The sequence below is a fragment of the Glossina fuscipes genome, unplaced genomic scaffold (genome assembly GCF_014805625.2).
Source record: "Glossina fuscipes isolate IAEA_lab_2018 unplaced genomic scaffold, Yale_Gfus_2 108, whole genome shotgun sequence".
Taxonomy (NCBI): Eukaryota; Metazoa; Arthropoda; class Insecta; order Diptera; family Glossinidae; genus Glossina; species Glossina fuscipes.
The window spans coordinates 47,269-73,814 of NW_023998451.1; the positions used below are offsets into that span (position 1 = coordinate 47,269).

Consider the following 26,546-nt stretch of genomic DNA (forward strand, 5'->3'; position numbering starts at 1 on the left):
CGAATTCACGGACTTACGTATTAATGGACTAAAAATGCCGCCATGTATATAGGGAGTATAAGCAGAATATTTGTGGAAGCGAAAGTTGGTCAAGAGAGCCGAGTCAAGAGATTTGAATTGCAATATTCGAACAGATAAGACAAGAAAAAAAATTAAAGCGTTCTAAACATAAATGTCTTTAAATAACTGGTCATTAGAAAAGATTTGTCTCAAATATTACAAATAAAACCTATATTATCCTAACACCCACAATTCAGCGGTACATGAACTTGATTTCAACAAAGAGTTGAATAAATAACGTAAAATAATGAAAATTACTATTTATGTTAAAATACTATACCTGACTGCGATAGATCGTCTTTATATTAAAGAGAATTTCGAAAAAATTCGATTGTTTGTAATTGTGTGCGGGCGTGGCCAATTCTTTTTTATTTTTGTAAGGATACTCTGTGTTAATTCTATGAATATGTGTGGAAATTTTTGTCTATCTAGTTCATGAGCAGTGAGAAAAAACCAGAAACTAGAGCTTCTCTGCATGAGTGTATTTTGCTATAGATCTACACAAGCTTTAGTATAATTTAACTAGCAAAGACACCTACCTACTACCTTCCTTAGCAGAGCTCTGCAGGTCAATAGTTTTGATTAAGATACAGTTGCTCCGCCGGAATTAAAAGACGTAAAATATGTTTTTTTATATATTGAATCTACGTGAAACCATCTAAAGAAATTCAAATTTTTCTTTTAGTAACTCTTTGTAACAATTTTTAGAAAATTGAAATGTTAGCATGGAAAAACATTCAAATTTAAGACTTTAGCCTGGCCAAACTAGGAACTGTCGTCGATTTTCACTTATTTTACGCGTATCTTCATGAAAATGCCTTTCAAATGACCAATAAAAATTCAACCTTTTCTTTAGCATTGTCACTTAATTTTTTGGTTTAAGGTAATGATCCGATATCTCTAATTTTAGACCATTTCTGATGTATCTGGAAGAAATTAAGGGTTCCGTATCATGACTTCATTTAAAAGCTTAATACTCGCCATTAGTTTTTTGCGCTAATTCGATTGATTGCTCTCAATGCATCACATTGTTATCAATGATCCATTACTTATTACGACTTTTGTGATCATTTGCAAGACATGTTCGTTCTCCTCACGTGCAACAATAACATTGTCAACCATTATAGGCATTCTTAAGTATTTTTCATTACGTATAGACGCCTTCTTTAACTTAAATGACGCTTTTCTAGCCTTCCGTTTCACTGTTACCAGTATAGTAAACTTGATTCGATTAATGTCTTAATTTTATCGTCATCAATTTTTGTCATATGATTTTTTTTTCTTAGTAACCAAGCCATATGTAGCAATACTTTTCGATACATATAACTTGTGCTCTGAAGTATGGAAAGATAAAGAGAATTTGTAGTTTATACACGTATATACATGTACAAATATACAGAACATCATAATCAACTATAATGTTTCCACGTGCGTCAGCAAATAAATTCGTTTTTTCCCCTTTACTTTGCTTTGCAAGCAGTTTAATATAATATCAATCACAAATGCTTATGGGAAAAACTTTTATATATAAAATGTTTTTCAAACTTGTTCAAAGATATTTTAAATCCAAGATTCGCAACTTGTTGCTAATATGTCCTTAAAAACAATATTCAAGTAATATTTTAAGTCTATAAGTAAACAAAATGGAAAATATTTTATATCACAGACTTCCAAAATTGTACATTTTATTCTCGTTTTCTTCATTTAACGTCCCTGTCTTTAATGAGACAGTTCCTAGAACTGCTTTGTATAATAAAACTTACAAGCAAAAAAAAGGAAAAGAAAAAAGGTAGAGACCTTAAGCTGAATGCATTCTTTGCAACGTTAATTTAATTCATTTAAACCATACTTGAAGCAATTTATTATTATTATGGAGCCTCAAAATACCCATTTAATGAAACTAGTAACACCATCACAACCATTTAATCCAAACCAAATAATTTGCAAGTCATTTTAATAACAGTAGGCGTGTCAATTACATGATCAGTCCATCTGAGAATTGCTTATCCATATTTTATAAAAAAGTCTAATATATATACACAGAGACCATATGTATAATAAATATAGAAAAAATATATCCAAAAATAGCCTTTTTGCTGTTATATACATATAAGATATCGAAATTTATTGATCTTGGAAAATAAATTCGTTGAATCTTTGCGGCTTGTTGAAACAAATAAATGACTTATTTTAATGGCCAAAAAAAAAAGTCCAACGGAGTTATAGCGCATGGTCACTGCGGCCAGTTCACATCAGCATTTTTTGGAGATGACATGATCATTGAATTTTTCCGTCAATCATTTTTTTTTTTTTTGTTTTATTATATGGTCAATTACTCAGGAAATGTCTCCTATTCGTGTAGTACGATGACAATTAGAAAGAAGAAAGAGATAGGGAGCGGCCGCTTCCCTTACCGCTTATGCGTTCACTCGGTAAATGTTGTGCCTTTATCGACAGCGCATTCACTGTAATTCCGAGCAACGGAAACTCTACCGCATTGAAACTTGAACCCGCAAACTCAGACTTGGTAGCCGTGTTTCTTTCCTACTCGGCTGCTCTTGCGGGACTTGAAGCTCACGGCACATTACACAATCTTATAGAATCCTTCTATCGTCGAGGTCGATATAATCTAATGTATGCCATAAATATCAACAATCACGTTTCTGTAGCATTTAGGACGAGAAACAATCGTGTACGTCCGTCCGTCTCTAGGAAAAGAAACCCGGGAAGTGATTATCAACTTAGGCTGAAAACTTCTACTGATTGCAGAAATATTCTCCAGATTTTTTTCCACTTGCTTAACATTGATTCAGATCGATCCAGTCATAGTTAGCAGATGAGCAGCTCACAAAAGTTAAAGATGTGTGGAAATGAATCGATGAACATTTCGCCTTGAAATCACAAAGTTTCAGTCAAGACGGCATTCGTAAGCTACCCGGCAAGAGGTAAAAGACTTTAGATAGTGATGGTCGCGTTGTGATAAGTATTCTTTAATTAAATTTGATTTTATCAAAAAATGGATTTGGACACCGGATATAAGTTATTTCCTATTTTTCGACATATTTTCTTATGGCTTCAAGTTGTCATGTCTCTCCTCCATCACTTTAAATTTCGATTCTGTACACGTTTTCACTTCTAAGACATTTTTTTTGTGCTGTGCATCCAAACATGGATTGTGAAGGTTACTTTCCAATTGTTGTAAGCGCATTTCGACGCGACATAAATACTTACTGAGGAATCTTTAAATTGTAAGAAAAATTCTGCGAAAGTTTTGAAAACATTATCGAAATACCGACATTGCATACAGCCTTAGATTTTCGTCAATTCATCTTAGCTTCTACTCATAAATAGTTTACCAGCTCACTTTTGACTATTTAAAATGTTGCAAATATCAATAAGCAGAAGCTTGAGAAAAAAAACATCGAATTCTTAGTAAAGGGAAAACTGGTGGCACTCTTTGGCAAATAAGGCGTAATGCGCTGACTTGACGGAAAGATGATTTTGCACCAGAGATATGTATTAGATTCTAGTTTTTGTCAGTTCAGAAGAGTACGATGAGAGCTTTTGATTCAATTCACGAATAACAAAAATAATCGTTTGCCCTCTTTCGGGCGTAGCTTTTCTTTCAGCGCCAAATGCTTCAAACAGGTATAGAAAAAGAAATATTTATATCAAGTACAACTTTATTGATGAGTGTATTTTTCCATCCGTTTCTAATTAATTTAATAAATTTCTATTAATTGCTAAACTTAAGGAAATGGGAAAAAGAAAAAAATTCGCTTGAAAGGTTTGCCTCTATTTGCGATGTGCTCTAAAGGTGAATAGCACCACATTTCTCAAATGTTATTCCTGCACCTTGCGTTGACAACCCCTCCATCTACCGGCCACCAATAATAGTATATATTCGTTAAACACTCCATGGTTTCATTGAGATTGGCGTAAATCGACTCGATTTCTTTTCACGATTGATTGATTTTTAGTTTTTTGCCAGAAATTTCGATTGCAATTGGTTTCTAAATATAAATTTCACCCTCATATTTACGTATGTCGTGCACGTTTTGTTTTTTATGAGATAATTGTCAGTCGAGAGTTCGTCAGTTTCAACTCACACGTGAAGGTAAAACAATTGTTTGCGTGCATGATGTTTGTCTATGAAACAATGATGTGTTCAAGTGGTGACGTAAATTATGTTTATAATGGGAAAAAACAAGAAAAGAAAGAAAAACGTAAAAAAAAAAAAAACTTTTAAAAATTGTATATAGACCGAATATGAACAACAACAAATGATTAATAATAGAAATTAATTTTTAATGAATTTAAAAAAGATTTTGCGAACAATAATAAAACGCGAACTATATATCCGCTTTAATAGGCAGGCTATATAAATGACTTATTGTACTGTCGGTAAAAAATTACGTTGCTTATGGCAAAACTAACAACGTATCAATTGAGTAAGAACGTGGGACGAAAAATAGCGGAAACATTGAACTTTAATCACATAAGCTTATATTACTGACGCCCAAAGACGCTGGCATACGTAAGCAATTTTCCGTGAACTCGCAGCGGTTCATTTCACGTTATTTATAAATATTTATGGCTCATATAAATATGGCCCTGTTAAGAACCTTACAAAGCTCCATTCAATGTTGACGGAATATAGATTTTTCAAATTTATTTCAAAACGTAAAAAGAAAGGTTATTGCGTTCATTTCCTTGAAATATTTATTCAGTAAACTTTTTATAAATACATTTTTTTGTTTTTTGGGAAAAGGCGAAGCTACATCTTGAAATGATCAAAATAGAGATAATAGGGATAGCTACAAGAAAGCAATCGAGGAAAAGTTAATTTCGATTTACTTTTAATTAATTAAATATATTTACGGAAGGTGCCATAGACACGCTTTTAGTGTGAATTTCTTACTAAACTTATTGCTCACTTTAAACACTTCTCTATAAGTAGAGATTAATAAAGGCCGTAGTGGGTCGATCGGAGCAGTTTTTCAATGATACATTTTCAGTTTATAAATCTATCCAATATATATATGGGACATTTTGCAAATTCTTTTTATAGGAACCCTTTGTGAATGCATATTGAAAACATCTTTTTTAGCAAAGATTTTCTCGATAAGCAAATACAATATAATAAAAAATCCTATAAAAATATTATTACCTTTCGACAAACACACAACAATATCATTATTCTGCTTGCAATGACAAGTAACATATATTGAAGAACTTCTCAACTTTGCGCACATTTTGGCGACATTAAGAAATTTCCCCAGACTACGAGTTAGTGAAATCGATCTTAGCAGTATACTGAAGCTTCTTTTGCGAAAAATATCCGGAAAAGTCTCAACAAACCTAAAAGAAGAAGACACATTATGCGTACAATACAAGGGTATCTGTAAAATAAAGGCATGTTTGCTCTTTTAGTCAAGCTAATTTTAAATAATCATTTCAGCATATTTCGTTGTACACATTATAAAAGCCATTCGATATTTTCCGATATATTTTTATTTGAATATTACTTGGACACTATCTTCAAATTTCTTTGCTATAAAATCTTTGGCATATTCATTTTGCCTCATCCGAATACTGGTGGACTTCTTGTCTGTTAAAAGGTTACCCTTGAACTAATTTAACATGTGTTTCGTCGTCTCTTAAAAAGAAAAAGAAACACTTTTCGACTAGAGGCTGAAACTAGAACTTCTAAATCTTACCTGGTGTTCCTTCGTTGCGGTTGGGAGACCTGGTTTGAAATGGTCATGTTCGTGAGTGCAACATTCTTAACGCTCTTCAGCATCGGCATAATGTGGTTTGCGCTTGCCCGGAATTTTCCCGGCCAAGATAAAGGAGATTTGCTCAACAGTTAAGTGCTTTCATAGGACTACTTTGTCCCCGAGTTTCCTCATCCTGCACAACACACTGCCCAAACAGTACATCCTTTAACCGCGTTGACCGCTACTGCAACAATTTATTTATAATTTTCTTACACGCAACATTACGAACTTATAAACCCCAGTTTACCTATTCTAACGATCACTACGGACAACATCGATTGAAGATCTAGACGAAGAGGAAAGAACAACAATTTTCAGTTGCAGCTGTATGCGGCTTCATATCTCTGAAATAGTGGCTCTTGAAGCCTTGTTTTTAGAAATTCTGAAGTCAGCTTTTTATGTATTGTGACTTTCAGAGTTTCGACTGTCTGTAAGGGAAGGAAGCACGCACATATCGAGATATTGCTCCGAAAACACTTTATCTTTAAACAACAGAAGAATTTTTTCATCCGAAGCGAGACTTTTTGTTGGAAGCTCTCAGAATTGTTTGCGACCCTTCGTCCGCTATAATGTATTTTTTTCGTAAAAGCATTTGAAATTTATTTTCATTATAATTCAATTTAATTATAGTTCAATTTTCGTCCATCTGAACGAGACTTAATTTTGATTTAATGGCCAGAAGGAAGCGTCACCGACCACACAACGTATATACATTCGTGATCAGCATCAAATTCTGAATCGATTTCAGCTTGTCCGTGTGTGCGTCTGTGTAATCCTTGGCTATCGATTTCAAGTTTGGCAGAAGCATTAGAAGTTGTCGCGCACATGTTGGTGTTGAAAATGGGTCAAATCGGTCGAAGGACACGCCTATAATACAGCGTAAAGTGCGCTATTTTACAAAACGAATAGAAAATCGCTTTTTTGTCCGCTACTCACCCACTCTTTATAAAGAGATAAATGTGTAAGAATTTAAGCATATATTCTGTGGGCGATGCTGTAGTACCTGTACAAAAATGCTAAAAATTGACCCCGCCATCAAAAATCCCATAAAGTATATCGGTTTTTGGCTCATTTCAAATTTGGAATACACCTAAACATGTCCGCATATTCGTATATTCATCTGTCGTATTCGCGCTTTCGTAAAAACAACGATTACAAGCTTGCAAAAGAATTTAAAAAGGATCCAAAGAACACGTCTATAATGCCCTCTTAACAAAAACAGCGAATATGTTTGCTTTCCCTCTGTGTTCTATACAAAAAAGGGGCTTAAAAATTCGGTCACAACCGAACTTTTTTCTTTGTATCTTAATTGAATAAAAGCTTAAGGTGATTATTAGCCATTTAACATTATTAAAGGTTTATGTTAACGCACACAAACCATTACCTTTTAGCCGGACAGTAGTCATGCAGATTACAAGGGTAAAAAAAATTTGTATTTAAATGAAATTAATTCCCATCATCTCGGTAAATTGAATCGTAGCATGTTATTGTAAACTTTTGTTAGAACTTGCCGTTAAGGTTAATGTCTTCCATGCATAAGGCAACATCAGCATCATCAGCATCAGATGTAACAAAACTTAATAAGTGTTGTTATGGCTAAGGTAAGCATTAGAGTTTTCGCATGCGATGACTGCGCTAATGCAGTACATCAGATAATAAAAGGTCAATTTTAATTAAAATAGATTTAAAAAAATGAGAATATTATGGGCTTGCTTAAGCACAGATTAAGATGGACGTAGTGAGTGGGAAATTAATTTCTCTTCTTTTTTTGTGAAAATTCGTGTTTATTTATAATGAATTCAAACAAAATATATCATATAGAGAATTATTTATGGCTTGGGGGCTGACCTTGGATGCCTATCATAGAAAACAAAAAAAAAATTTATTCATATGACTGCTTTATTATTTTAAAGCAAATCAAAGAGAACTCAGCGGTCAGCGGTTTTAATACGCTTTGACTTTAGAAAATTATTTATTGTCACAGTTGATTTGCAATTTCAATTTGTTTTCAAGTGTGTAACTTAGTTTTGGTTATAAGTTATAAGTTAACAATAGCGCTTCTTAGTTAAATTTTTATTCCAATTTAGGTACTAGAACGTATAACAACTTTACTGACAAAATACTTTTCATTTATTTTCTCAGGTTCTAAATAATCTTATTCGAATAAATATAAGGAATATGAGTAAATAGCAGAGCAGCTGCATCCAGTCGCTACAATTCCATTTTTCATTAACCAAATATTCAAAAAATGAACAAATTAACAAATGAACCAAATATTCAAAATATGGTAAGACAATAATAAGAGCTTGCAAATCTCTACAAAATGAGGAAGGGGTTGAGTAAATTGCAAGCGGCGTTTCTTTATTTCAAATATGCGTAATACATGGCTTCAATCAAGCTCCAGCTGGATTAAGTGACCTGTTGTTATAACAATATAAATTAAGATTAAATAGAATAGCTAAGAACATTATAACCAAGCAAAGGTGACAATTAGATACCCTACACCATTTGTCCTAATATAATTATTGATAATAACAAAGCAAAAATTGTACATTACTTTTATGCAAAGGCGTACTTTTCATGAAAGCCTGCTTAGTAGAGGAATTCTTATAAGCGTTGGTATCCAAAAAAGTAAACCTAAGTAGTACAAATTCGACAAGGTTCATTTCCATGCCCATTCACTATTATCAACTAATTTTCAATACGAATTATTAAAAATTATATCTTTCTGCTATAAAAAGATTCGGTTTTCGTAAGAACGATTATATAAAGTTGGGTTCAAAAAATTGCTCCAACAGAACCAAATTGTTCCTATAAACTGGGAATGTCCAAATACTTTAACAGCGTGAGTTTTGCCAGTTTTTTCCATATAACGCCTTCTCATATGGGCAGTGATCGAAAAAGTGATCCGATTCAAATCATTTTCGATAGCGTTTATCATTGGGCCAAAAAACATGTCACTGTACCAAATTTCGTCAAAATATCTTAAAAATTACGAACTGTGGTTTGAACACAAATTTTCACGACGGACAGACAGACGGACAGATAAGCTTAGATACATTCAGAAGCATTTGCTGAATCGTTGGGTATAGTAAAAGGTGGGTCTCTAAAGCTCTTCTGCGTGTTACATACTTTTGCAGAGGCGATGTGCATCAAATTAATTTTGAGCTGATAGATCACTAAAGCATACGCTTCTGTCTTGCTATCCTTCTTTGCGCTTTTTTGGTATTGCAAGGTTCAAGCATAAATGTGGAGACAACAAAAAGTATAGTACATTTTTCTCTTGCTCTATTCTTCGCCAGTCCACTTATAATAAGAGAGGATAATACAACAGCATAAAGGGAAAATTTTAAAAACTGAAGGAAGAAATACAAGTAAAATTTGTTTAGCAAGTGGACGAAATATCATTGTAATATTTCTATCAAATTATGTAGAAAATAAGCAAAGGTAAGCGTATGAGAACCACTTTTTCTATTAACTTATTTATTAAACAATTTCATCAAGTTGCCGGGTGAAAGATTGCTTAGCATAGGGACAAGAGTCATTTCATTAAAATAATATTTTCAGGATTTATTTTCAGTTTGCTCCATTTTTTAACGCTTGGTTTTCCTTTGCATTTCATTTTGTGGTTTCCGCAAGTAAACCATCATGTTTTAGCGCAACGTTGACATTGGAGAGTTTTGCTGTCAATTTTGCTTCAGAATATGAAATTTGATTCCAAGTGAAAACAACGATACAAGCAAAAACATTTGACGAAGAGAGGTCTAGAAGAAGAGTATATTATTAACTCGACGCAAACTTGCAAAACTTTGGCAACTAATCGTAATAACATCTGTTAGTGTATTGAAGGTTCGCAATGGGACTTTACTAACTAAAACTTTTAGTTTAGAGATGGCGTGGGCAGTAAACGATCTGTGCAAAGCGTAAGATTTAATGAAGTTTGTGTAAAGTCTTGCACACCATCAGCTGGTATCAAGCTAAACTTCTTCATTCAACTCGTTTGAAAGAGATCAATTTCTATATCTACCAGCTGTTGTGGTTAAATCTGATTTTACCGGAAAATTCGCTTTAATATCCATCAATCGGCGTTAAATCTCACAGTTTTGTCCAATAGTAAAATTCTGAATCGATTTAAACCTTTGTCACAGGGACAAACAATGATTTAACAATGTGCTTGATCCATTTATGACTAAAAGTAAGAGAAATTGTAAAAAAATGTAGCTTATAAGTCATAAGAAATTCTAAAACTAAAGCTTTGAATAAATCTTCTCCTCCTGCGATAGATGAAATTTCTCAACTTACTAATGCAATAATTTTATAGGATAGCGGCGTATACATAAATTGGCAGTCTCAAACGAAATGTGTCATAATTGGCTGACATAAGTTTACAAGTTTCGGGTTTTGAAGCTACAGTCTTTTCAGTCTAAATGAAAAATTGAAACTTTTTGTGTTGGTAAAGCATTACTTTGCCGTTCAAGCAAAGCAATGGCTTGATAAGTATTCTTTGAACCCTGGTCCATCTAGACAAATCGCAGAGAGCGAACTTTAAACGCGACCATTCTGAACCCGCTCTAATCGTTCAAATTCGGCAATTGTCCCAGAAAATACAAAAAATGGGCACAAAATCATTTTGGAGGAGTGTAAAGTGAAGTTGTGTGACATTTTATGAGGGTAGATAGATCACTGAAAATTTTTCCTCTTAATGACATTAATATGCAGTTTAGTTGCCAGTTCGCAGGAGTATTTCTTCATGAGAAAGTGCTATTCGAAGTGAGTAACGTGTTTGTCCACTTCCAAAGGTCTCTTTGAAACTGTTTAGGCTAAATGAAAAGACGTTTTCATGCAATATTTGACGGCGGGTAAAACATGAATGCATCACTACACACCAGAGTTAAATTCGTAGTCAATGTCGAATGCAAAGGTCGGCTTATGACGTCCATATTTAGAGATGTGTCGACAATCTTGAAAGGAGTAATAGTGAATTTTATATAGCATCATTAGTGGGTTTCAATGATTGCAAAAAAGCTGGCCCGAAAGAAGATGAAAAAAGACACCAAGACATTGCACGGTGTCATGTGTTGGCCACAACAAGAGCAAAAGTGCGCAACTTATACTATTATCTGTTCGCGAATCTCAAAGGAATGCTCGTCAGAAAGAGAAGAGAAAAATCAATCTATAAGGATAGCATAGAAATATTAGAGAAGCCTTGGAATGAATATACTTTTTACTTTTCTTATAAATGACCAATCAATCAGTGGATGTGCTCTACTCGTATAATACAGTGACGGCGGTAAAGAAGTGAGGGGAGAAAATGAGATAGGGAAGCTGTCGCAAGCTTAATGGTTAAGCACCCGCTACAACTAAGACCAAAGTAAACTCTACCCCACTCAGATTTGAATCCGTGGACACTGACTTGGCAGTCGCGAGTCTTACTTATTCGGCTGCTCATGCTTATGTCACTTTTCAAGGGGATTATGTTAAAGTATAAAATTACATTCTGGCTAAGAGTTGTTTTAGTGGTGATCTTACGAGCTTAATGGGTAACGTGTTAACTGTTAACGAAACCAGAACTCGGAATTATAGAATGATTTTACGTCTTATTCCTTTCTCTTTCTCTCTTTTAATAAGAAAAATGAATTGTTTTTTCATGATCATACTTTAATAAAATATTGTAAGTAGTAATTATTGCATTAGTTGATTGTTTAAGCTTTACATTCGTTTTTAGTAAATACATTAATCCTCATTTATTTAATGGTCAAGCAATTGCAATTATTTGAACAATTTTACCCAGAACTGTTCTTTTATTTATTGACATATTCATAATTAACAAAATGTTTCATTTGCTCTTTCTATATATTGGCCTGAGTTTGTATGTATCAAAGACATACGACGACTTGCTTATTTGTAGTGTTCACAGTAAACGAACTTTATGCGATTAGTTGATGATAATAAAAAATACTTAATACATTATTTTATATATATATATATATATTTACATGGATATAGACATGGTATATATTGGTATTTATAAATATATTTTTATATGTATATAAAGATGAATAAAAAAAGAGATGCCCTTCTTCTGTCCATTTTTTGTTGTAATGTATGTGTATGCTTATAAATTAATAAAAATTTATAACAACTAGAAAAAAAACAACGTTCATATTTTATATATATACAAAGAGATTCAATAAATTCATCTTGCGCGTATTGTGGAGAATCACTAATTTTCGCAAGAAGTTGAAAGATTCATAGAATTTTCAGGTTATTAATAACTTTTGAAGAGACTTTATTAACTTATTGGATAACATCACGGCTATCTACAAACAACAAGCAAAGCTACTTTTACGGAACCCATGGTACGAAAATGCTGTTAGTACTTTTTATCGACAAGGTATTAAAGGCAATTAGTTTCATTTGTTGGGACAATTTGTTAAAAAATTGTTTTTATTCGTGATTTATAAACTGTTAAGCATTTCATTAAATTTACTTTGGACTAAAACGCTAAAACACCGCTTGCCGTGCAGGGCATATTAAGTTTGTGCGAACGGTTGTAACACTCAGAAGAATTTGAGATAGACACAATTTTTATTGCACTAATCGATTCAAAATCTAAGGAAGTGATAACATTATAGTTGGGCAAGGTCGACTATTAAATACCGTACTCCACATTGTCTAACACAATTCTTGTTTTTATTGTAGAACGCAAAGATTAATGTCTTGTTTCTAGATAAAGGAATATTTTTCACGTGCGTATTTATGGGGAATCATATCCAAAACTTAACCTAACGTAGTACAAGTTTAATCCTTACCTAGAGTAGGAGACCAAAAAGGCGTAGACAGATGGTTCAAATTATATAGAGTTGAAATTACTATTATGGATTAATTTCCATCACTACTTGTTAAAACTTATACTTTTGTGCTCTATAAAGAATCAATATTCGTGAAAATCGTTATTAGGTAGGATCCAAAATGTTCATCATGGAGCTTTGAAAATTATAACTTTCTTTGTTTTATGAACTTCAGTTCTCGCTCTATGGGGGGGGATGTTCAAAACTTGCCACAGCCAATCCAAAGTTTTCGTTCCAATTTAGAATGCCGAAATATTACTTGCTAATTAGTCACTTCTGCTGAGAAAATTTGAAAATTGCAATTATTTCCCACATAACGACTTTTCAGAATACGGGGTTAGGTGTGGGAAATGGTCAAAAAGTGGACCGATCCGAACCATTTTCAACAGCGTTCGTCCTTGGGCCAAATTTCATTAAAATATATTCAAAAATGGTGACCTGCTGCTTGAACACATATTTACATGGACAGATATTAGACGACCAGACAGGCTTACACTAATTCATTCTGAATCCATCGATGTAATAAAAGGTGGATCCATTTTAAGGCATTCTGCGTGTTACATACGACGGCACTAAGTTAATACACCCTGTACCACAAGTGGTGTAGGGTATAATTAGCGTTATCGAATTTGAACCAAGTAGGTTTGTTTTTTAGATCCCAACCCATAGAAGAGCTTTAATAAAAAACAAGACTTTATATGGAAAAAGATCTAACTTTTAATAAGGTATGAGGAAAATTTGTCCTTAGTAAATCATCAGGAAAGGGACTTTGGTTTACATAGGTCTGTTTTTGGACCAACCATATAAAAACGTTTTGATGAAAGCAATTGGTTTTATGGCAGCAAACCCCAATTTGGGATTCATTATGCGTGAAGCAAATGGAAAGTAGTGAGAGCTTTGACAGGTTGAGGTTTGCGTATTCTTCAATATGAAAATTATGCGGTTACATAAAAATAATTTATAATTTTTGATAATTTATAATTTTTAGTGAGGCAAAGTGGTGTTGTGTATCTAATGGTCGGCCTTGCCAGACAATAGCATTCTTACTTGTTTCTCTCTCTTTCTTGCTTGTCTTCATGATACTAGCGAATAGAAAGAGAGTTTAATTAAAATTTAAGCGAATTTGTATGACAGCATGCATTGTGGTACAACGAAATTTCGTCTATCATAATCCCAACGCGATATTAATGATTGAACGCGTAAATAATATCGTCGACCTTAATCGCTGTTTTAAAAAACTATATTCACCTTAGAGTGATTACATACATATATTGATCTTTTCGATCGAAATTTTTATCTGTATAGCAATTTCGAAGAAAGAAGGTTCCCCCTAGGGCTCCTATGGAGAGTGAGCATTTATATGGTGACCTTTACTATATGATATTAAAAATTAATTAATTAATCTTATATTAGGCCGAACGATGTAGGCTTCTTAATCGTCAGCCTTTGCCAACTACAATAGCAGGTGCTTGAATTAATTTTAATCATTTTTTTAATAACAAAAAACATTTATTGAGAAAAGTTGGTACAATGTATATTAATCAAAATATTTCCCATCATTTTCTACGATTTTACCTGTGTTTCTGGCAACATGGCGACAGCGTGTCGAAATAACTTGTATTGGTTCGACAGCGATTCAATCATCGATCCATTTTCACGCCTCTTCAACTTTGCGAAGCTGTGTGCCAGTCATGCCACGTTGTATGGATCTGAACAAGTGCTAATCAAAAGGAGCTATATCTGGTGAGCACGCTGGGGGCAGCAGAACTTCCCATTCCTAGCTGCAACAGGCTACCCTTGATAACTCTGGCAACAAGTGGCCAAAATGATATTTGCAGTCAATTCGCGTGGTAAAGATTTTAGCCGCTGTTGCAAAAAAGATCAGCAATAGCGGCTAAAATCTTTACCACGCGAATTGACTAAAAACGCTATGTTGGCCATTTGTTGCAAGACGTGTTACAGCTCGAATAAAAAGTCTCCCACACCCAGCCTGCTCACTAGACGGAGCGCCTTTTGGTTACCACTTGTCGATGCAGCATGGCTTCGTTCGCATGCGGTTTCAACACGCTGAAGATGTGCAAAAAAGGTTCGTTGATTGGATCGCCGCAGAATCAATATAAATTCTTGCGACACGCTGTCGCCATGTTGCCAGAAAGATGGAGAAAAGCTGTACAACCTGCAAGCACTTCATAGCTCGTCTCGAAATATTTCATGTTGATCAAGGAGAATTTGCAATCTGTTGTGCCTGCTCTTAGGTGTTGCAAGCAGAATGACAATTTGATTTTACCTTTCCTTTAAACGGTGGTGTGGCTTATAAATAAGGGCTTTCAGTTAATAACTTGGTCTTCATCAAATATTATTATAAAGATTGCGGATTTTATTTCTAGATTTCGGAAAATTAATGTAGAGAAAACAATGAACTTTTTCTTAAAAAGCAATGGCTATGTGCAATTGTCCTTTTTGTTATTTTTAAATCATTGTTATATTATTATTATTGTATTTGTTGTTGTTTAATAGGAAAACAAACAAATGCCTTTACATTAACATCGACCTTGTTCAGATATATGTATGCATATATGCGATTTCGTATTCCAGTGAACGTTGTGTGTGTAAAGTTTTTGATAAAATTCTCAAATTCTACAGAAATTGTGTATTAAATACTGGCTGACTGGTCTGGCGTCTTTTAAGTGCATATTCAACGTCGATATTTACGTATACGTGATACTTGCGTGAGAGTGAGTATCTTATGGCATACAACACGTGGTATGAGTGACGTACAATAATGTGTGTATTTTTACAATCATCGCTCATACGTTCGTGTACTTTGTCTTTGTACACATACGTATTGTTTGTTTGCATGCATGCATCCATGCATGCATACATTTTTTGTCTCTTCCTCCCTGCCCAGCTGTTTGCTTGCGAAACTGCTTGACTGTTTGACTGACTCACTGACTAACTGCTTGCTATGTACGTACTTTTTAAGTACTCGTTCTTGTTGTTGTTGTTGCACATGTGTATGTATTGTGAAATCAATTTAAATTTTATTGATTTAATTTTGCAAAAAAGGAAAAAATTAAAAATATTATGTACGTATGTACGTATGTACTGATTGCCATTACCTTTGGGGAAATGGAAATAATATTAAAAAAATAAAAACTTTTAAAACATTCATAGCTGCGTACAGCCAATCGTTGTTGATAAATGTAAATAGCAAGTTTTTCTTAAGCCAATTTGTCACAAAAAACTTTCAATCTCTTGAGTTTCCCTTTGACAGATGCAAGGGATTAGTACCCGCTTTCATAGAAATAGCATAGAATATGTGTACGAATCAGTGCATATATTTGCACTCAGATGAAAAATTTCTATCTGTTCTTGTGAATCTTTGCAAAAACAAAAACGTTGACAACGCTATCGATTTAGAGTAACTGCGCAAAGCTTTTACCATTGTTTACTATCTAGTATTCATTACTATAGAGAAAGTTAGTGTAAAAAAAGTCATGAAAAGTGAATTTTTGCATTTGTTTCTTACGTACTCGGTACGATATGTACAGCGTCCTTCCAGTTTCTGAAAGTTACAAGCCCTCTTCAGATAGGACCACTTTATGTTCTATTGGCTTTGTGCGTTCAAGTGTCTTACCTCTAAGCTTTTTCAACACTGACAGCAAAAGCAATGGCAGCTTGTCAACTGCCTGAATAAACTGCTGAAGATGTAGCCAATTGCATATGTGTTACTAGTCACTATATCTGTGAGCTTGCATCGATTACCAAAGACAGCTCTGTATTCTAGGGAGCTGAGCGTAGTAGCATTGCAGATGGATGATGAATGCGTTGATGGGTTCTTTCTATGTTCAATAATGCACTCGTTTTTGATATACGGGCTCTAGTTTTACACTGAAGTCCTATTAGAGTTGTCTGCACTTGGGAACAATACAAGTAAACAATTATTTCGAGTGACCGTTATCATCATTAAAGCTTCACGCGTTCGCAAACTATAGCGACTATAAATTTAAATTGATGCGAAGTATGGCTTTGAATGCTAAGGAGTTGAGGATGGTAGCATAACTTTACAAATAAATATTTATCCGTATTCTCCTGACGACGGCTCTACTCCCGATTGAATTTCGCGAGTTAAAGTGATCAAACTTTTAAAGGACTGCACGTGAACGCATGTTCACCTTGAATTCATCCTCTGATTATTATCTCTAAAGCGTAGTACCCCGCCCTTGTTTTGTTATGAAAATTTATTGACTTCAGCTTAAGCTTTTTCTTTTTTTTTCACATACAACAGCAATTCAAATCTAAAATAAGTAACTCATCGAAGGTCACAAAAACGATTCTAGCTTTAAGCCCAACTAATGATATTTGTACGCTCTTAGAAATGAAGTCTTTATAGACGACCACGAATTTATTCTCCATTGTATGGATAAGTCGACTACTCCTATGAACGGGCGAAAGCTTCCTGATATAGCCTCTGCTCATGCCGATTACGTTCAACGAAATTCTGCGATACTTATGGGCGATGAAAACATGCCCCATATTCTCAATACTTTTCAACATTGGCGTACTGTGAGCTGTTCTGAGCATATGTTCCTGGGCCAGTGTTTTTATGCCACGTGTTCTGCACGGACTAATCGGCTTTTCCAGCTTTCCTACCTTTAGATGTACGTTCCCTATATACCTGACGGCATGCTCCCGTGACTACCGCACAGCCCACCTTACGAACAATGCACTTGTGGAAGCCTTTTCGTACTATTTTTGATGCTTCTTTAGTGGCTTCTACGAAACAATTACACGCTTATAATTGCAGTCTGAAGTTAAATTGACGGATATTGCACTATTGCTGTTTAGCACGAAAATTTTTATTTCGTTTTAGGTCCATATACAGCTTACGACCAGCATACAGTTAGGATAACGCATTCTAGGTTTTTGCTGGTGTTTCGCACTCTGTAAAGGGATATTTTTAGGCTGAAGACCGTTGTATCATGTTTTCTGACATATTGCCGCGATTCATTGTTTGGCGATCGGAACAATTGCATTTGTTTTTATGAGTAGCGTTTGTAGTTCAAAGTTCTGTCAGGTTGGACCAAACTGTAATATCTTACATGTGATTTCCTTAAATGTCTTCGTCATGACTATACAAACTTACTGGCAGTGTTAACAATTCGCTTGGCCTGCATCATGATTCTTTCGAAATTGTCGTGTTTGTAAGCATTTTTCATCACCCGTCTCGATGCAGGAAGACTTTCTTTTGAATTAAACACGAAGATTGCATGATAACTGCATATAATCAAAGCTCAAGAAAATGTTGCTTGCACTTCGTCTAGTATAGAATGTAAAAGTAGTGCTTACAGAGAGTGAAGAACTTACATTGCTATCCAGTATGGTATTTTATCAAAACCCCACGTCTTAGACAAGGCCACGAAACTTGATCATGTAACTAACCCTTTCTTAATTGCACTATAAATCAGTTGCTTGCTCTAAGAAGTAAATAGAAATTTTTCCTTTTCTTTCTGAAATATTTTATAATAACATTTGCTTCATTTTACCCATAGACGCCTTTTTAAATGTACGGCGACAGTTTGTCTTGGACGATTAATGGTTATTTGTAGCGATAGGTAAACACAAGGTATTCAAAATATGGTATAAGTGTAAAGCTAATGTTTATTTTTTTTCGCATATATATATATATTTATTTCCATTGGTAACAGTCACGATTTTTCATTTATTTATCTATCAGTTTACGTTATACACGAATATAAGTCTTATTTGTCATCACAATGTTTTTTTTTCTTTTGAAAATATTTTATTGAATGCATTTATTTATTAAACAAGATAAATTGAGACATGAGTAACCATACGTATGCAGGCATGCATGCATATGTGCATACAATATCATCTATACAGGGTGTTCATAGTAGACTACTGAACGAAGTTGCAAAACTACATTTACTGCTTTTACATACCCACCCATCGTTATTAGTCAACTTTTATGAAGATCGCTCCGTTTTTGGAAAGTTATAGGAATATCGATGCAGCGTTATGAAAGCCAAAAGGGTTACTGGGAGCTCTTATGAATCTTTGAAACAAAGTATAATTCGATTTCCGCAAGAAACTCTTCAGTCCTTACTTAAAATCACTTAAAAATTATCGATTTTTTTGCAACTTGCATTCCTTTCGGACTTTGCGGGCATGTTTGTGGGCAGGTAGCCTGACCTATGAAAGGGTGTCAAGTAAAGCTGTGAAGAATCGAAATAACTCATACACTAATCTTGACTTACCGAGCCGCTCAGAATATTTTCGTTTATAAGACAATTGGTTAAGTCGAAAAAAGCAGAAAATCTCATCATTAAGTACTACGCAAGTTGTCATCAGTGAAGAGATGATAGGAAATTGGTTACACGCATGATCATGTTGGATTCCATTATAAATCAAATGATTTTGCTCAGCGGCGCATTTGTCCATAAATCGATCGGCATAATAAAAGGTGCGTCGATTTTAAGACTTTATGCGTGTTACATACGTGCCCACAAACTTAATATACCTACCACCCCAAGCAATGTAAGGCATAATAAGTAACTTTATTGACTTAACTAACTAATAGCAATGTCGTAGAAGAAACAGAGACGGCTTTGTGTCCTCACATTAGACGCAAAGTCTCCTTCACATTGTCTCTTCAGTTTTTTTGACCTTGGAAAAAGCAACACCGCACATACCGCAAGGCAGCCAGGATCATATCTGTTCGTAATCTTATCCTTAGTCTACATATACTTTGATAAATCTTTGTCTCGTTAATTTTTATATTACAAATACAAGGATCATAATATAAAAGTTACACTCCAAATTTTCCAATACAACTCTGATTACTTGACCAGCTAAATAGGAAAACTTTCCCAAATCGTAGCTAAATTCAGCCTTTTTTCCACAGGGAAGTAATTACCATATCCAGCATTCCTGAATTCGCCTTCCAGTTACAGTTATTAACTATCGAAATGATATAAAAGCAAGCAAATTTAATTTAATCGTTTATTATACCGCATACACGTGTATGTGAAATTGCTGTCATAATAATTTGCGTAACGGTCTTCATAACAATTACCATAAAAGAGATTTTTGCAAGGGCATGAAACGTTATCTTTAAATATATTAAAATAATATTAAAATATTCGAAACGAGAACGACTGTTAAATATTTCAACATTATGGAAATTTTATATTTTGCTTACATGTCCAAGGAATCATAACAATAGCTACTGTCGTAGACAGTAGTTCAAGTTTGTTGGGCGATAATCGTAAGCTAAATTTGCAAACTAGTGAGAACTAAGTGAGATCTTCTACATGATTTACAAATAATGAGATAGTGCTTCAGCTAATACATGACCTTTGACTTTTCCATTAATTTTGCATGTAACCTGCTTCAGGATAAGCCTATTATCTTACTCATCAATCAATTAAATGCACGAATGGAACGAGTGTGTTGTCGCAGGTTACTTTGTTCAGAGGCTTTCTTTTGATATATCTTCAGAATACTTACACTTGTGCGGAATCTATAAGTGATGGCAAGTTACGTTTTAAGGGACAAGAAAGTAGTAAAAACAAAAATCATATGTTATTGTATAAATGATAAAGCAAAGGAAAGAATGAAATTAATGGAAGAAATCGCTTATAAGGAGAAAACTAGAATTAAGCTTTACCACGACAACATTGAGATGAAAGAAAAATAAGTTGAAAGTACTGTTGATCATACAACACGTTTTGTTTATAGACTCAAACTTAGACCATATCAAGACCATATCTTTTCTTTCGTCCGTGTTCTCTTAAAACTCTTCTTTCATTTAAACTCGACTCCGAAGCCTTTGAATTGAACGGCTGGAATTTTATATTCATTTGGGTTCACCTTACGCTTTGTTGCGGACCTGTGCTCTGATCAGTTTCAAATTAAACCCTTCCCATGTTTTTACTAAACTGGAAATTGATATCTTCAGTTTTTTTACTAGAAGAGCGTCAACAACACACACTACACATACGCACAGACGGACAAACAGGGCTTAATCGCTTCAGAGTTTCAAGCCGATCAAGAATTTATATACGTTATAGAGTCTCTGGAGCTTCCTTTTGCGCAAACATTTTGTTGCAAACATTACAACAAAAATAGGAGTAGGACTACACCTCCATCCTTCAATGTTGAGCACGAAAAAGCAAATATTTATGTTGGGACTTTATTTAATGAATTTAATTTTTGTTCTTTTTCCGGCATTTCTCTTTTCCTGTTACTTTTGAAATTAAACAAATACAATATTGGATGGGCGTGGCAGATTTTTTCAATTCCTGTAGAATAAAACTAGAAATTTATGTCATGCATCTGTTGCAGTTTATGGACACAGATACTACAGAGCCGGACAGACGGGCAAACGAACAGACAGATGTGCTTAGGTGCCTTCCCAATGCGACACTAGTCAAGAATGCCTAGTTTGCGGAGTCTTTGAAGCGTACTTTTTACATTGTGCATTGCAAAGGATTTGACAAAAAAATAAAATTTTGATACACTCTAATATTGGGTGGTTATAGTAACGAGTAAGTAAGGGACTAATAAAAATTTTTTTCTTTGGGAAACAGATATGGTATCTGGTAATGATGCATAGTGAACATGTCTTCTGAGCTGCCAAATTTGAAGGCGGCTGCTTCATTTTTGCAACGAGAAGAATGGACAGACGGAAAGACGAACCGATTTAGGATTCAAAAATTGACACCACACCTCCAAAGTTTTCACACCAGTTTAGAATGTCGAAATACTATTAGTTAGCTCATTTTGTCGACAAATTTTGAAAATTGAATTTTTTTTCCAAATAATGACTTCTCAAAACGGACTTTTTTATGTGAAGCGGTCGGAAAGGTGAACCGATTCTAACCATTTTCAATACCGTTTGTTCTTGGATCAGAGGAAATTAGTGTATCAAAATATTCCAAAAATTGCGGTCTGTAGTTTGAACAAAAATTTACAGAAGGACAAACAAGCTCAATATCATTTTCTGAATCGATCGGTAGAATAAAAGCTTGGTCTGGTTTTAGCCACTGTTGCTGCATACTTTCGCACGAACTTAATATAGCGTTTACTGCAAGTGATGTAGGGTATAAAACCACTTTCTACATTTCCGAGCTATTATGTCTGCAGGCATTGTGAGCACAAATTCAAACCATTTTTATATTCATGATCGAAGAATGAGATGCGCATTCATATTGTCAAAACGCTTGCAACAGGGAGTCCCCATTAAGTCCTTATGCTTTTGATCAGCATTAAATTTTGAATCGATTTAAGCATATCCGTCTTTTCGTCTGCCCTGGCCGCATAAATAAGGCTAAGGTTGGCATTGAAATTGGGCCAAATCAGAAACGCCTACCATGTCACGTAAACTGAGATCATCTCTATTTTTCCAAAAAGAAAAAAATGTTTGTGTCCCCTTTCAAAAAATCATTCAATATTGGAGTATGGAAATTTATTTTTTTGCTTTCCTTTGAGTCTTCGTTTAGAATAACGGCGAGAGGCATAAAACATTCTCGATCGCAGCTGAATATAATTGTCTTATTTATTAAACTAGATAGTAGTAAAGAATTTTGATTAACAAAATTCAGTCAGAATTTCGTGATTACGCAAAAAGGTACAGGTGAGCAATGATAAATTAAAATAATTTCAATATTAAAATATTGTAAATAAATGGATTTAATTTTGCGGAAATTCTCTACATCTTGTAAATAAAATAGAAAATAAAAATGGATCTTGGATCTTTGGAGGAGGATTTCAAAAGAGAAAAGATAAGTGCAAATTGAAAAGAATCTGTTTGTAAAATTCTTCGGTCACGGCAATCACTCTTCATGGGTATCATCCGGGAAAACCTGATCCTCTTTCGAAAGCCGTTGCAACTAGTTTATATGCGATAACAAGGCTAAGAAAGCGTTGTTTGTTGTTTTGGTATTTTGATGAACTGAATGCTGAAATGTTATTTGGCTAGATAGGAATGACTGTTTCTAAATAGGAGGCAGTGAAATAGGAATACAAAGAAGAAATAAAGTCATAATTAAGTGAAAACATGTAAAGAAAGAAAAATAAACAAAGCAATGCAAAGTTTATGAAAGCTTAGGGCTTAGACCAATGGAAATTTTTCATACCCTACACTATTTATGGTACAAAGGTGCACTAAGTTTGTGCGGACGTATGCAATTCGAGATCGGCCTAGCTTTTATTATATACATAGATATATATTATACTGTCTGTCCGGCTGTATGTATTGTTTTCTTGTCTTCAACCTAAAGACCCCAATCATTGAGATATTCAAAAAAAATTTCAGTACATCGACTTCTTTTAGGTCAAGGATGACCGTTGTTGAAAACGGCTCGGATTTAACCGCCTTTTCGATCACTTTCCCTGTCGTGGCGCATTATAGTGTTTTTGCTTACTTTCATTACGAGAAGAGTTTCTTCCTTAGTCTAAAATTGGACTTTTTCACTTAAATTCACAACCGTCACACTAAACGTAATATTTTTAAAATGTACTTCTCGGACATGTATATGAAATGATTTTTTTTTTAATTCCTTTTTGTACTGACATAATCCCCTGACAGGTATGAGTCCAATGTTGCCCTTTGTTAACAGTTTTCAAGAAAATTTTTGTATTGTTTTTCTAGTACTTAAAGGTGTGCTTAATAACCATAAATTATATTCTAATATTATTCTATATAACTATAACCCTTCCTTCTATTCAAAAAAAGTCAAAGAACCTACATTTTTTGTAGGCCGTTGTAGTGGTCTAATCATTCAAAGATTTTCTATGCACTAGTCGTGCTTTATACCACTTTTGGCACAAGAGTATATTAAGTTTTTGTGGATGTATGCAACAGAAGAACGTGAGATAAACCTCCTCCATCCTCAGAATCACCTTCTAAATCTATCTAAGTTCATCTGTCCGCCTGCTTGGGTGTCTTCCCTGTTTTCTTATGTTCAACCTAAGGATTGTCATTTTCGAAATAATTTGATAAAATTTGATGCATCGACAAGCTTAAGCGCAAGAACAAGCGCTGTTGAAAGTGATTCGGATCAGACTACTTTTTGTACACTGCCTATGTGAAGGCTTATTTTGAAAAGTCGTTATACGAATAATTATACAATACTAAGAGGTATCGAGCATTTAATAGTGAACCGCGTCCTGTTACAAGGTTCTCATTTTTTTCAATTCGTTTAAGCATTTGTGTGTTATGTAATAGAAACAATAAATTGTCTCCATATGTTAATTAAAAGAAATCGTTAGCTTAGCTCATCACAGTGGAATGGAAAGTAATCATTCACAAGCAACTTAAATCGAATTAAGAGGAGAAAAATTTACAGAATAGTTTTGGTAATAACTTATAGCATTATAGCGAATAACATAACATTCTTTCATTTGTTTATCTTACTAGCCTCGTTACTGGAAAACTTCAAACTTCAAAATTCGTTCTAAATCAAGCATAGATCTATCTCTATCTAGTCTTTTATTCGTTTCCTTTTCTAACAATTCTTCATTTCGTATTTTCTAGCATGTCATCTGCCATGGATAACAATTTACCAACGAATGTTGCTGCAAATGGTACAAATCATAGTTCACACAATAACACTGAAAGTAACAGTGCAAAACTTAAATCGGCACAAAATAGCAGTAGCAGTGAAGTGGGCAGCGCCGAGAAACTTTCACCCGATAACGATATTTTCATAAATCCCGCCGATGGTTTGTCCAGTCAACATCCGTCATTGCCGCCAGAATGCGATGTTGAAAGCGAAAATGAACCCGAAGTTGATCGTGACTCCTTTGACGATTTGCCAACATCCATTATAGTGACAAATATCCATTCAGAGGTGTTCGCCGATCCTCAGTTAAAACAGGAAATGGAAGATTTATTTCGGACATTTAGTGAATCGGCCACATTTCAATGGCTGCGCAGTTTTAGGCGATTGCGCGTCAATTATGACAGCGCCTTGGCAGCGGCGAATGCGCGCATCAAACTGCATCAGTATGAATTCAATAAGAAAACAGTAATTACTTGTTATTTCGCTCAGCCGGTAACGCCAGTCTCGCAAATAAATTTGCAACCACCTGCACCCGTTAAACAGTTTCTTATATCGCCACCGGCTTCACCGCCCGCTGGTTGGGAGCCACGCGAAGAAGCTGAACCATTGGTAAATCATGATCTTTTAGCAGCTTTAGCTAGTTTAACGCCGGGCGCATCACATGAATTGCATCCGCAAAGTGATGACCAACCCGGTATTATTGTGCACACAGCTAAATTGCCCGATGATGGTTCTGGTGTAATAGCGGGTCCTAAACGTCCCATTGTTCATACCAAATGTCCAGAAAGAGCATAAAAATTGAGCTTGATTTTCTACTAAGGATCGCTGATAGTTTAAGGATTAGTTAAAGTGTGAGTTGAAGTTGTTCGAAAAAAAAAAAAAAATAATATAATGTTTATATAAAAAATAAAAGAAAAAGTTTTTCTTTTTCTTCTTTTTGTTTGTTGCTGTGAATATTAAGCTCCTTTAAGTTTAGTTGAAAGAGAGAAATATGTGTAAAAAAAAACAAAAAAAAAAAAAACAAAATAAATAAATGAAAACAACAAAAATCGTAAAAAATGTTAAAAGTTCAAGCTTAATGAGTACGATGAGGCTGCCGTTTGTAGAATTTTAAACTGTAGCTGTTGCTATATATATATGTATATGTACATATACGTATATATACGTATATATAAAAGAATTGTTCTCTATAACTATATACAACAAAACAAAAACCAAAAACATATTAATATTTTATCTACACTTTGAAGTAAGCAAAGCGGAAGAAAATATAGAAAAAGTTAATTTCATGAAATGCTTGACCGCTCAGAGAGTTGTTTAGAATTTTTAATTTTTAGAAAAAATGAAAACATCAAAATATGCGCTCAACTTTAATCACATTAAATTTTTATATCTATATATATGTATACATATTTACACACTCACAAAAACGCATACATAAATATATACGCATATAAGTATATCTATATATATATTGTGTATGTAGGCGAAATTTCATATACGTTTACATACGCACATGTATATATTTACGTATGTGTAAAGACTATAAATAAAAAATCCCCATGCTAATGTGTGGAATCTATGGCCACCACCGAAGGCTATGGTATACTTTATCAATCCATTTTTAACGGACTATGTTTTATCAGCGTGACACTCATATCCGTCCTGGCCGTTTATGTTTTTCTTTCTTTAAAATGCTGTAAGTCGCAAAAATTGTGGCGTTTAGTTAAAACTGTCATACGTGGCAAGGCAAGGATATAATCAAAAAAACTCTGTTGTTAACAGGGTTTACTTTATTCTTTAGTACAAGTACACGCTGAAAAGTTTTCCAGAAAAATGTATTTTATTAAGGTATTTCATTATGTATCTTATTATTACTAGATCTTTAAAAAGACTTATCTACAACTCCGCGAAACCAGTCTTTTTTGAAGGCCCGGCATCCTGTGGAAACGGGTTTTTAAGTTTATGAATATTTTTGAAATATTTGGGGGGCCAGTTATTGCAAATACTGGTAACACTAAGAGCGTCCTAATGGAACTCCTTTAATTTGGTCTTTGCAAGAGCAATTCTATCAATCACGGATATATCTGGATCTTGCCTTTTCTAAATCAGAAACTTTTGATATCATTCGATCTGAAAAGTCTTTTATCCATATTTTTGCATCATTATATTGTATCACATCGAATGGATGAAATGCTTTTCGGCATTATATATACGTTGTATGTTATTGTGTACAACTGGAAGTTGCGATATTTCACGGTCATGTC

At 34.2% G+C, this 26,546-nt stretch overlaps 1 protein-coding gene across 5 annotated transcripts in view; it reads left to right on the top strand.

Annotated features, from left to right (window-relative positions):
- LOC119638684 (protein sarah) overlaps positions 1-25,300 on the top strand; it is a 37,808-nt gene extending 12,508 nt beyond the window's left edge. Inside the window, exons 1-2 of one of the 5 annotated variants that reach the window (XM_038035631.1) lie at positions 7,345-7,441; positions 24,252-25,300. In XM_038035631.1, the coding sequence (XP_037891559.1) occupies positions 24,253-25,074 (822 nt within the window). In that variant the 5' untranslated portion in view covers positions 7,345-7,441; position 24,252 and the 3' untranslated portion in view covers positions 25,075-25,300. Of the gene's footprint in view, positions 1-7,344; positions 7,442-18,249; positions 18,307-22,232; positions 22,350-24,251 lie in introns of those variants that run through there. The other 4 variants (XM_038035627.1, XM_038035629.1, XM_038035630.1 and 1 more) reach the window with 4 other exon arrangements.
- Positions 25,301-26,546: the final 1,246 nt, after the last annotated feature.